Source organism: Pogoniulus pusillus, chromosome 9, assembly GCF_015220805.1.
Source record: "Pogoniulus pusillus isolate bPogPus1 chromosome 9, bPogPus1.pri, whole genome shotgun sequence".
NCBI classification, from domain to species: Eukaryota; Metazoa; Chordata; class Aves; order Piciformes; family Lybiidae; genus Pogoniulus; species Pogoniulus pusillus.
Window position 1 is genome coordinate 11,869,710 of NC_087272.1, and position 13,135 is coordinate 11,882,844.

The following is a 13,135-nucleotide window of genomic DNA, read 5'->3' on the forward strand; positions in this document are numbered from 1 at the left end:
TGGCCACAGATGCTCTACAGCACTATCACCACCATCGGTTGTGCACTGCCAATGGGGAAGTTTGCCCTGTTCTAGTCTGCCGAAAGCTCTGCCAGCAAGATGCTGGCTGAAGAAAAGTCGCACGGCGAGGAAATAAAACTGCAAAGGAACAATGATGGTGTTACTGAAAATGGGCCTTAAAAAGTCATGTTTGGGGGTTGGGCTTTTTTTTTTTTTTTGCCTTTTTACATTTTTTTTGGCCTTTTTTATTTTTGGCCCAGTGAGATTTGTTTTTTTTTGTACTGAAATGGGGAGGGAATGGAAGAAATTCAGGGTGGGGCAGTGGAAGAGGTAAAATAAAATATCCAAAAGAAAAAAAAAAGAGGAGTTATGAAAGAAAACAACCCTTGCTTCCTACTGGTAGACAAACTTACAAGACCAGCACAACAGAAAAAAAGTTCTTTTTTTTATCTCTTTTTTTTTTTTTTTAGTTTTCTTTTTTTTCCCTTTTTTTTGCCTTTTGTTGTTTTTTTTTTTCCCCACTACATTAACAGGGACGCAAAGTTCTGGAGGAACAGAAAGCAGACTATATGTGCAATGCTAGTATCTGTACATTACATAGAAACTGTTCTTCACTTCTCCTTTGTGTTTTCTGCCATTAGTTTTGATCGGCCGTTAATACAGCGAAACGTAAAAGATGCCTTTAAGCACACGGTTCTAAGATTCCCTTCCACCTCATTACACTTTTTGTTTTGGTTTGGTTCTTTTATCTTTTTCTCTTTGCTTGCTCCCACAGCAAAAGGGCACTGCAGTGGAAACCAAGTTGTGAGTGACCAAAACCCATGACGTGACCTGGATTGGTAAGAAAGAGTTTTTTGCTAGCTTGTTTTTGCTTTATTTATTAGTTGGGTTTTGTTGTTGTTGTTGTTGTTGATGTATTTTGTGCAGCACTCCCACCTAGATGCATTATTGGTACTAGTTTCAAATGCACATTTTTGGCCTTTTATTTATTTTCTTTGTTAGTTTTGTTTTTTGTTTGTTTGTTTTTTCTGTTCGTTTGGGGTTTTTTTTTTTAATATTTATTTTTTGAATCTATTTTTGTTTGTTTGTTTTTCCCTCTTAAATCAGGTCCTCGGTATTAAGAGCGACACAGCATCAAGGACTTGTTTAAAGAAACACGGCATAACTTGAAAAGGCCACAAAGTGTGCCATTATCTATCTCTTTCATTAACATAATGAAGTCTGTCTTGAGGGCAGGAGGATGAGGGGAGGAGAAGGGGTAGGTAGGGGGTGGGGGGGCAGCAGTTACTGTCCTCTCCGGGCCAGCCTAAAAATTCCAGTAAAAAAAGTCCCAAGAGTTTCCTTTTTGAACAGCATGAAGATTTAGGCGTACACACAATATTACCACTGTTTGGATTAACTCAGAACAGTAAACCGAGCGTTATGGAGGGGCTTTTTCTTGTCTCTTTGCCTATGTTCTGTTTTTGCTGAATCTTCTATAGACTAGTGACCAAGTGAGCAGGTCCTTTTGCACTGCCGTCCGGGGGGGTTCCCTCTTTGTTTGGCGGGACTATAAACCCGTCGCTGCTGCCTCGGCCTAGCTGGTAGTAAGTGTGTAGCTGATGGATGTGGTTCCTGGAGCCAAGGTTGGGCATGCTTTTGTAGTAAACGTCGTCGGCATCGCCACCGCTGCTTTTGGCCGGCGGGGGATCGGTCTGGGTGCTGGCGGTGACGCTTTCTGTCATGGGCATGCCGGCCAGTGCGGGCATACTGGTGTAGAGAGAATCCCTGTTGGGCGACTGGAGGTCGTCTGTGTGCTCGTTGGTCAGCAAGGGGAAAAAGCTCTCGCTGTTGTCTTGTGGGATGCGCCGCCGGCTGTAGAGGTGGGGCTGGTGGTTGTCCGCTGAGTATACCCTGGGAGGCAGCAGTGGGGCATCTGACTCCTCGTGTATGAGCTCCAGGCCCAGGCTTTCCTCGTGGGTGAAGGAGGTGGCATCGTCCAGCACGATGGCGTCGTCCTCGCTCCCGCCGCCCACGCTGTTGACGAGTTTGTTCATCAGGTTGCGGCTCTGCTCGCTGGAGCGCTCGTGGTTGTTCAGGTAGGAAGGGATGTAGTTGGAGGTGAGTTCCTTCAGGATCTTCTTCTCGAGGGCATTCTCGGTGTGGTTGTAGCCGCGGTCAAGGATTTGCACGCAGTTGCTGAGGTACTCGCCGCTGGCGATGCTGTAGCTGTTGCCGTGATTACCATTCAGTGGTAGAGTATCCGTGACACTTGTATCCCTGGCATTGTTCAGAAGCCCCTCTGAAAAACATTACACAAGAGAGGGTGACTTGTACAAACAGGACACTCACGTGGGATGTGCACACTCAAACACCCTTCCTAGGCTGCCGTGGATGCTGGGGCTCAGCAGTGAGGAGAGCGTCGCGGCTAAAACAATAGGGTGCAGGCTGCAGCTAACTAGGTTAAGGTCTTCCCAATACAAAAATGGAAAGCACCATCAAATACGCGACTTGAAGTGGCAGTAGCCGGTGGGAAGGAAGGACCTTTCTGGCCAGTGCATCCTACAGCTTTTGCACTTTGCTCTCTCTATCCCCAAGGGGGCTGAGGAATAGGTGACTCTGGGCTGGTCCCAAATGCCGCAGCTCCAGGCACTCTGGAACTGAGGGAGAAGTATCTGCAGTGCACGTTAATCATTACCCAAACATTGTTTGGGAGTGTGTCCTGCCTAGAGAAAAATCCAAACCAAACCAGGAATTTGCTCTCTTCTTTAGCTGGGCAGGCTGCCAGGGAAAAGGCATCAGGCTAGAATGGTGGGATTTGGGCATTAGCAGTTTGGAGGCCCAAAGTGCTTCCTGGCCCAGGCTTTTTTTGGGAGAAGGCTAATTGCCCTGCCTCTTATGGAACAGAGGGCCCAGCTGAAATTCCTTACTTCACACTGGCCAGGCGGGGATTTTCTAACACAGTATTGTTGGAGGCAGCTGCTGTGGGGTCTTGTGAAGCTCCCACTTCACTTGCAAAACTAAAGCAAGGAATTTGGAAGAAGGTACAGCCAGTACCATCCACATCACAGTGTGGTGGGCTCAGGGGAACCTCAGAAGAGTAATGAAGTCTTGAGGTGCCCCCCGCCCCAGGTAACTGCCTATAGCATTTCTGTTAGTGTCTTAATGATGTAAATATGAGGCTGGAACTCAGCTCTTTCTCAAGACACTATGGGAGATGGTGGGGAAAGGGCCTTGAGAGCAGCACAACAGGAGCAGCAAGGGAGAAGAAAATCAGGCCTGGTAGTTAAGCCACCATGGTTTATTTTTGGGGACTAGTGGCCTCAGGAGGAATGCAGGCATAAGGATGCATGAAATAACATATCAACTTCTCAGCTAAGGGCTTCGAGCCTGACCAAAAAATGGCAAGTAACTTCCAGCAAGCCACTGTGGATTAAAGGAGCCGTTAGCTGACAATTTCAGATGAAGAGTTGATCATACCATGCTTGGTACCATGGCAAGTGTACCTTTTGAAAATACAGGATTCAGTCTCTATCTGTGATGGACTAGTTGCTGTATGTTTAAGGGATGGAAAGCTCTACTGAGGGCTTTCTTTTTGCTTTTGAGTTAAACGTCCTGAATGTTTAGGTCAGCTTTGAGGTTTCTTAAGCTTAGAGGGTGCTGCTGTATCTCAGGTTTCCCAAGAAATAAAGGAGCAATGCCGAAAAGATCAACTAGCCATCACAGACACAGAGCAAAGCCGCTGATTTTCATGGTGGAAGATCTCCATCTGAGTCACGGTGCTTGGAGAGAAATGGAAAGTGAGCACTTTGGGGAGAGGACCGTATGTGATGGGTAATAGGTACAACAGCATCTGTTTGATGGTGGTGCCGAGTAACATATGCATTGAGGCGCTGAGCACCCTGTTTCTGCTACCAATGCATAGATCTGGGGGTGAGGGTGGGGGAGAGAAAATGGAGGCATCGCAGGTGAGAACAGAGCAGGGTCTGCAATGAAACGCGCCATGAGCTTGCAAAGAAAATGTGAAGTTTAAGCAAAAAAGCAAACAAAAAAACCCACACACACAGTCACATGAGAAAATAGGCTGGGTTAAACAACACCACAAAAGCAAGAAATAAACAAAGAAAGCATCATCTGGCCTCATCTCTCTATATATATGTACAGATACATATACATATATATATATAAACACACACACACACGTTTATATACATATGTAGAGTCAGATCATTTGGACTTTGAAACTGTGAGATGAATTTCCTTTATTAACTACGTCATCTATGTGTGATGCAAGAAAAGTGAACTAAAAAAAAATTACATTTGATATGCAATGTTTAGCTTTACTCCCATACTTGTCTCTCTGTAGGGCTCTAAACGACAGCATGAAGAAAAGGAAAGAAAAAACAACAAGTAAGCTTACAGCGACAGTAGGAGAAACATGAGTCAAAAGCAAGTTGATGATATGCAGAAAAAGAGAAATAATTTCCACTGCCCAGAATACAGGAATTTGTTACATGGTTTATTTCAGGTTTTAAAAAAGGAAAAAAAAACTTATTGACATTTTAGACAGGAAAAAAATGCTTTTACGCGCAATATATTCAAGAGGCTACATTTTTATTAGGAGGAAAAAAAAAGGATCACATTTAAAATGGCTTTGGTTTTGTTGTTTTGGTTTTGCTTTGTTTTGTTTTGTTTTCCCAACGCCATGATCAAACAGTCAGTGTGCAACACAAACCAAGGAAGAACGCCTGGAAATTTAAGTGAAGTTTAAAGCTGGTCATGCTTGAAAAGACAGGCACTGTCAATGTCACTTCCAAAGTCTTAGAATGAAGGTCTTTGCTCACTCTTTGTTACAATCACCCCTGGCAGCCGAAACCAAAATCCATTTCCTTGCTAAAAATGTTTTGCCGTCCATCCTTTGCAACAGAGTGCTTTGTAAGAGTATGACTTTGCTCATCACAGGGCTGCTGGCCTTCTATCAACTCCGCTCAGCCTGCTCTGTTGGGTTTTTTTAACCAAACACATGGCAAAATAGGTGGGCTTTGCAAAAAAAAAAACCCAAAAACCAACCAAAAGAAACAAACCAAGGAACCAGGGAAGAGGAACGATAGTTCAGATAATGGCATCGCTAAATGAAGCTGTTGAGGAGGAAGGGTTAAAAGAAGAGCCAGAGATGAAGATGAAGAGCCAGTGATAAACTCTCAGCTTCCCGCTTTGCAATGGCCTGTGGCACGCTGTGGCTTAACCAGAGCTTGTTAATGGGATTGCCACTTTCTCTTAAAGTGAGCTCTGACGAAAGCAGTTAGGGCCACTTCAGGAAACTCCTGGTTCTGAGAGACCAAATCAGTGTCTGTCTGTCATCTGCCAACAGCGGTGAGCACTCGGCACGTGCTGCAGGGTGGCAGACCTCTCACCGACCATCTCTCCTTCCTCTACGCTCTGTGACTCATCAAGAAATCTCTTTCACCACCAGGAAATTGGCTTTTGCTCTTTCACGGTCTCATTTCCTGCCTCTTTCCAAGGACTGTTTTTTTTTAGGGTTCCTGGCCCCTGGTGAGTCTCCACCACAGATAAGGCAGCTTCCACTTGAGCAGAGCGGGGATTTTAAAACTTGGAACTGGGAAAGGGAAAAGGAAGAGGTGGACCAGATCAAATCCCAGGTTTCTCATAGCATCCTGTCTGTCAATGTCCAGTACCAGAATAGGTAGATGAAGGTGTAAAAAAAAATAATCATAGCTTTAGTGATGTAGAATGAGTTAGTTGGATGATGTTAGCAAGCCATATCCTCACCACACGCCAATATCAGCCAAGGCACACCCAGAGATGGTTACAGTGTCTACTTTTACAATGCACTGCCAGTGGTTGAGTGTTGTCTGCTGGGGCAGGGTCCTCAAATCCCAAAGGATCACTGAGGCCATGAAATCTGACTCGTTTTGCTAACCTTTGTTTCTGCTGCAGGATCTCCTAATAGTCAGCTCTTAACTGTCCTGGGATGGTAACCAGATTGAAAAACAAAAGCTGTTATTCCAGTTCTGTGGTCATTAGTTAACTTACAGACTCCTGACAAGAATGGATTGGGTTTTGGTCCCCCTGAAGTCAATGGCAAAGCTCCAGGGGCTTTAATAGGTTCTTTACTGGTCCCACTCCAGGTCTCCATCTCCCAGGAATGAAGCTGGAGTAGGTTTTTCTGTTATCCTTCTTGCTGTGTGGCACTGAATAGCATTTTCAAATCAATTAACACTGGGGGAGTGGGGGGAGGGGTGTTGAGTCAGGTGGAATACAATGCTGTTAGCTCAGGTAAGACCATATCAGAACCTAACCTTAAAAAAACAGAACACCACCAGATGATTAAAATCCACATTAAACCTTTTTGTCACATTTTTACCCAAATAATTTGAGTCTAGTCGAGATACCCAGGCCTGAACATCAACCAGGACCTCTCTTAGGTCAAATGTTGACCCAGCATTACCTGCTGCATTTGATTTAGAAGTAGCTCAAATCTCAGTGTTATCAGGCAAGAAACCTATGCAGAATGTCCAAGCTCATTTGCAATATGCTGAAGTTCTTAACATTCAGAGCATTTCATGATTAAGGGTAGCCCTTTTTTTTTTTCAAAATAGCATTAATGGGAGCAAATTTATTGCATCAAGTTAGCATAGTTTAGGAAATTAATGAACAGCAAAAAGGTCAAACATGTCCTTTCCTTGTGCTTTGAATGAAAAGCACCTAGTGGTGCTGGTCAGTATCTCTTTCTGTCGTAAACACTACACTGCCAAGTAGTACAAAGACAGAGTTTCCTGCTTGCATTGTAATCATCATTCTTTTCTCTTCCATAGAGACCCTTTCCTGGAAAGGGTCACCTTCAACTGGAGTGGAGAGCTGACAAGAGTGTTCACAGAATCACCATGGTTGGAAAAGACCATCAAGTCCAACCATTAGCTAATTCTACTGGGGCTACTCCCACACCATATCGTTAAGCAGCATATTTAGACATCTCTTAAATACATCCAGGGGTGGGGATTCAACCAATTGCCTGGGCAGCCTGTTCCAGTCTTTGAGAATCCGTTTGGTATACCTTTTCCTAGTGTTTTACATAAGCCTCCCCAACATAAGCTGATGCTATTAACTTGTGCTTAGGTACAGCATTATTCTAATGATTCCACCACCTTGCAAGCAAGCTAAAAAATCAAAACAAACCCATTCCAAATCTCCCATGGAAGTGACAGAGCAAGACAGAGCCACCAACAGCTGGGAGTTTTCAGAGCTCCTCCTTGGTCCTGCTTAAATGCATCCACCTCTCTCTCACGTAAGCATCAGGACATAGCTGTCAATCATGATCCCTCCCCACAGCTAGACCAGAGCCAAACAGGTAGGTGACCAGAGCCTGATTTCTACAGCAGAAACCCCCTCTAGGTACAACTGATTCTATCTGACTGGTTATTTTTCATGGCTGACAGGAGGACATGGAATTGGTTCTAGCTCTCCTACATTCTTTCCTATTCCATCTCCTTATTTTTTCCTTTCTCCTAGCACATCTAAAATATGGTAATGCAAATGGCAAAACATTTCTTACAACATCTAAGTTGTAAGCTCTTTGAAGCTGACCTACACTACTCACTTCAGCTAGTGTTTTTCATAGAGATCAAGGGCAATTTTGCTTTGTTTTGTTTTTACTTTTCCCCCTTTCTTCCCCCCCTCCCCTTTCCTTTCTTTCCTGTACAAGCCACCTGATCACATTTCTACACATCATTTCAAAATGGAAGCAGCTTGGGTGGCAAAGGCCATTTTAGCTTCACTTACCTTCCAAGGTGTTCCTGTGTCTGAAATGAATGGTTTAACGAGGAAATGTGCTGACAACAAAGAGAGGAATGGAAAACATTGGACAAAACACACACACAAGACCAAAAGAATACAAAAGCAAGGGGACTAAAAAAAAGGAAATATAAAGAAAGAAAACAACCACCAAAAAAAAGTAATCATCAAAATCAAACCCACTGTGAATGCTTAGAGCAGAACTGACAGGGTTCTCTCAAAGTGAATTTGATTGCTCATGGAAAAAAAGCCTTGAATGGGAAGATGCAGAAATGAAAAGAAAAGGAAAAAAGGAGGGGAACTTTTTTTTTGTGTCCAGTTCCAAAAGAAAAACAAACCCCAACAAAAACCAAACAAAAACCAACCAAAGGCTGTTTGTGGGGAGAACAAAATAAAAAGAAGGGGAAAAAATAATTAAAAAAAAAGAAAGGAATGGGCCAAAAGAAGCCATAGGAAATGGAATTCTCACTAGAAAAATTAGAGAGAAACTCCAGCACACCTTGTGCGTTGTACATGCTGACAGAAGGGTTGTTATAGACCGCCGATTCCCCCAGCAATGTATTATAAGGGTTGTTAGTGCCATGAGGACGAAGCAGAGCATTGGTTATAAGATGGTTAGCCATGGCTCCTGGAGCAGCCCAATAGAAAAGACAGAAAAACAAACAAACAAACAAAAAAAAGGTCAATCAGGCAGGCAAATGTGGTATTTCCAAAAGAAACGGGATAAAAGAACATTCAGAAATGACAACAGTCGAAATAATCCTTGATTACAAGCAGCCAGCTAATTAGAGTCGGGAAACTGTGTGCCACTAAAGCAGAACAGATGTCACTGACGATGCACAAATCCAAACCAAGGCAAAAGAAAATGTATCAGAAAGCAGGTAAAGCTACATTTATGGTGAGTCCCCCATCGCTCGGCGTGTAAGCGAGGCTATGCTCACATGCTTGCTATAAAGAAAGGGAGGAAGACAGCAGCCTACACAATGTGTGTGTGTGGAAACTCTCTGGAAAATGTCAAATGAATTAAAAAAAAGAATATAATGACTAACAGCAAACAGCACATTCAGCTCTGGCTATGGGCTAGAATCTCGCTTTTACTGGCTCTTTTACTCAAGACACATCTGAAATTGAAAAAGCAAAGTTAAAAAGAAAGGATGGAGAATGTGTCCTCTCTGTAGGCTCTCTGAGAATGGCTGTTTCTCATATCTAAGAGAGTGAATTTTCTTCAGCTACAGCTCTGGTACCATTATTGAATACATCCACAATGACTCAAACCCCCCACTGAAAGTGAGAGCACCTTGGCTCCATCAGGCATTTCTACCAGCAGCGAGATGCATGGTTCAAGGCTCTTGGCGTGCCCCACAAACACTTTGTTTCTCCACTCCCAGACCTCTTGGTTGTCATTTTCAAGATCTCAGCTAGCAGTAGTCCTTTGGTTTTGATTCATCCTTTAGAGTCACAACCTCTATGTTTGTGCTTTTTGGGATCATCATGACTTGGCAGGTGGCTGCCAAGACCTACCTTGATTCCTATTTCAAGCACCGACTCATGAAGCAAAGCCTTTCCCCCATCTTTTAGCTGGCCTATAGAACCACAACCCCAATAAACTCTTAGCTACAAATCCCTGAGCTCCAAAGACAAGACCAATTCAAAAACTTTCCTTTGGAGCCATTCCCACCATCACTGGTAGAGACTTAGGGGAGGACTACTCAAGTTCACACCATGTTTTTTACCTCCAGGTCTAAATTGTTGAGACAAATCCTTGCCATAAGGAAAGTAAGACTTTGGTGAGACAGTTAGCCAGGACAGGCATGTCAGAGGACTCGGGTTACCTGGTGGCCACCAATATCAGACAGTCCTAACCCAAAGAAGTGACTGAAAAGCCACTCTCCAAAACCAGCAACACTGACAGAGGAGTCTTCACCAACAACTGGAACCATTCCCATTTGCCACTTGTCTCTCTTAGGGGTGAAGGTGGCCCTGTGGTGTAATGGAGGCAATCTTTGTGAGGCATGTGGGGTCCTGGGAACAATCTCTTCTTGGTGATGCATGTGGGGTACTGGGGACGATCTCTTCTCCATAACTTATTATCTATTTTTTTGGTGGTGGTTTTTTTTTTTCCCCTTTTCTTTTAGAGGAGGGAAGTTTGGTTTTGAGTTTGTTGTTTTTGTTTGTGGCTTTTTGTTGTTGTTGGGTTTTGTTTGGGTTTTGTTTTGATGGAGTTGCTGAGTACTAAGGACCTCTGGGTGGTACAAAACCCCCTTAGTAGTAATCTCTTTGAAAGATGTCACCTTCTATTTATTTATTTACAAAGCAAAAATTGGCCAAATCTAAGGCTGGGCAGAAGCCTCCAGAGCTGTTGGTCGTATACTGCTCTGGCCTCATCTCCAGGACAGAGCTTCTCCGTGTTCGAGCAGGCAGAGGAGAAAGCAGAACACTCTCCTGCCTCTCCCTCATCCTTCCCAGTCCTTCCCAGTTCCAGGCATATGGATCACTTGGTCTTTTGAGCGGAGGACAAAGTAGAAGGCGGCGCTGTATGGGGGCTGCATGCCAGGGAGGCTCCTCAACACATGCAGCTGGAAAAAAAAAGACTTGTATTCTCTCACCTGATGTTTTTGGCTAGGCTGATGGAAAGCAAGATGAGCTGCTGTGTTTGGAACTAAGGAAACAAAGCTGTCTCCTGTAAGAAAACATTATAGGAACGCTTAACTGAGCAGCCTTCAACGTAACTAACAGGTAAATGAGTCAGTTCGTGCTTTCTGCTAATATATTTTCCACCAATTTCATCTGTGCTGAGATGTACCACTTTTCTTCTTGCACTAGTTTTATACCAGTGTGAATGTGAAGCCTGTTAGAATTATTTTTTGCTTTCACAGAATCACAGAATACTATGGATTGGAAGAGATCTCTGAATATCCTCAAGTCCAACTGCCCTGCCAGAGCAGGATCACCTAAACCAGACCACATCTTTAAATCAAGCTGCGCCAAAAACAGATTGAGAAAGGGACTCACTCTTCTACAGGTAACTGAAATGTCTAGAGTTAATGTCAGCCATTAATTCAGAAGTTATATCATACTCTCTTTGGCGATTTAACCCCATCTCCAACTTGGTCTCTATGGGATTTGATATGGGGAAGACAAACATATCAACATTTTGAATGCCTTATCTTGGAGCATCTTTAAATGGCAACTGCCAGAAAGAACATCTCATTCAATATATCCCCAGCCTGGTGCTGTCCAGCAATCCCTAGCAGGTGGGAAGAAGCTAATCCAGCCATGGCTGGGCAGGTCAAGTTCATCTCACAGAAATATAGAACTGTTTCAGTTGGAAGAGATCATTGAGTTCAACCACCAGCCTAACACCACCATGGTCATTACGAGTTCAGCCACCAGCCTAACACCACCATGGTCACTACATCATGTCCCAAAGTGCCATGTTGACACACTTCCTGAACACCTCCACAGATGGTGACTTCACACACAATTCAAGAAGGTTCAAGAATGTTCAAGGGCAGGGTTCAAGAAGGACAGGGATGTGCTGGAAAGGGTACAGAGAAGGGCTAGAAAGATGCTGAGAGGTCTGGAATATCTCTCTTATGTGGAAAGACTAAGAAAATTGGGTTTTTTTGTCTGGAAAAGAGAAGACTGAGAGGGGATCTCATCAATGATGATTCATACTTACAGGGTGGGGGTCAGGAAGATGGGACCAGGCTTTTTGCAGTGATGCCCAGTGAGAGAAGAAATGATAACAGGCAGGAACTTGAACATAGGAAGTTCCATCTAAATATGAGGAGGAACTTTTTTAATTTAAGAGTGACAAAGCACTGGAGCAAGCTGCCTAGAGAAGTGGTGAAGTCTCCATCTATGAAGACATTCAAACCCCTCCTAGATGCTTTCATGTGTGGCCTTCTTTAGGCCTTCTTGCCTTGGCCGGAGCATTGGACTTGGTGCTCTCCAGAGGTCCCTTTCAAGCCCCACCATTCTGTAAAACACCAAATAGCAGAGGTTGGAGTGGGCTTCCAGAGATCATCTAGTCCAAACACTCTGCTAAAGCAGGTTACATAAGAGGAGAAAGCATCAATCTATGGCTGCCTTCCTGATGTGGTGGGCTCTGGTGCTTGCCCTGGCTCTTTCAGGCTGTTGCAAACTAGTTTATGACAACTTTCATTGTAGATACATAACCCTGTAAAGTTGGCTAGAAGTTAAAAACACAGAATAAGCAATTCTGCTCTCATAGGAGTTTCAAAAGGGGGCTTGGTGCAACAAATCATCCATTCCTATATGTAGCTACTCAACAAAAGTATTCCTTCTGCTGCTTTCTTCTAGCTAGATTGTGGAATGTATTAAGATCACAGAAGGTTAGGGGCTGGAAGGGACCTCAAAAGATCATCTAGTCCAACTCCTCTGCCAGAGCAGGATCACCTAGAGCAGATCACACAGGAATGCATCCAGGCAGATCTGAATATCTCCAGAGAGTGAGAAAGCCCTGGGCAGCCTGTTCCAGTGTTCTGTCACCCTCACAGTGAAAAGATTTTTCCTCATGTTTTTCATTTACTGATCAAAGCCCCACTTTTGGTGGCAGCCTTGAATAATTCTGCTGAACCACATCCAAACCTAACCTAACCTAAAAGCTAACAGGTTCAGCTACCTTTCAATACTTCAAGAAACCCAGCTGTGCCCTCTCAGTATTCTAACAGGAGGTTCTCATTCACAGTGGGCTGGCCATGGCAAACTTCATACTCCCCTGTGAGTCCCACTGAATGCAAACTTTAGCATCTTAAAAACAAAACTATATGTACCTTGTATTCATTAATTTGGCCTCTTGTTTTTCCCTAATTGCTTTTGAGCTGTAACATTCCCATCCTCAAAGCATGCTGAAAGAGAAAGATGGAGCTCAAGCTCAAGAGAATCTCCTATTAAAGCTCTAGAAGTAATAATGCACCATACAAATCCCCATTATTGGGTTTCTCCTTCCCAGATGAGAAAAAGGGAAAGGGTAACAGCAGCCATATATTTAAGTATCACCTTGCCTTCATCATTGCTATAGCAACCAGCTGGGCTATTGGAAAGAGCAGATGAGGTCTGCAGATGAGGCACGAGCAGAAGGAGCAAGTAGACTACCAAACGATGACTTTCTTTGCATGAAAATGGCCTTGGTAATAAACAGACAACAAAAAGCCAACAGAGCAAGCAGGAGATCAAAGCAGCACACTGTCACAAAATGCTGGCCACTCTTATACTAGACAATCTTTAAGGTCTCTTCAAACTCAAACAAAGAACTCCTAAGAGAAGAAAGGAATGATGCCCTTACAGAGGGCAAGTGCTGGATGGACAAGGAGCAGAT

At 43.8% G+C, this 13,135-nt stretch overlaps 1 protein-coding gene across 24 annotated transcripts in view; it reads right to left on the bottom strand.

The window, feature by feature from the left end:
* Positions 1–13,135, bottom strand: part of ADGRL3 (adhesion G protein-coupled receptor L3) — a 667,301-nt gene that overhangs the window by 12,096 nt on the left and 642,070 nt on the right. For 11 of the 24 annotated variants that reach the window (XM_064148522.1, XM_064148521.1, XM_064148523.1 and 8 more), the window contains 2 exons: positions 8,291–8,419; positions 1,041–2,281 (listed from right to left, as the gene is read on the bottom strand). The exons of 1 other annotated variant lie outside the window; for it this stretch is intronic. In XM_064148522.1, coding sequence (XP_064004592.1) covers positions 1,476–2,281; positions 8,291–8,419 — 935 coding nt within the window. In that variant the 3' untranslated portion in view covers positions 1,041–1,475. Of the gene's footprint in view, positions 1–1,040; positions 2,282–4,297; positions 4,350–4,484; positions 5,597–7,779; positions 7,830–8,290; positions 8,420–10,087; positions 10,472–13,135 lie in introns of those variants that run through there. 12 more of the 24 variants (XM_064148534.1, XM_064148533.1, XM_064148532.1 and 9 more) reach the window with 8 other exon arrangements.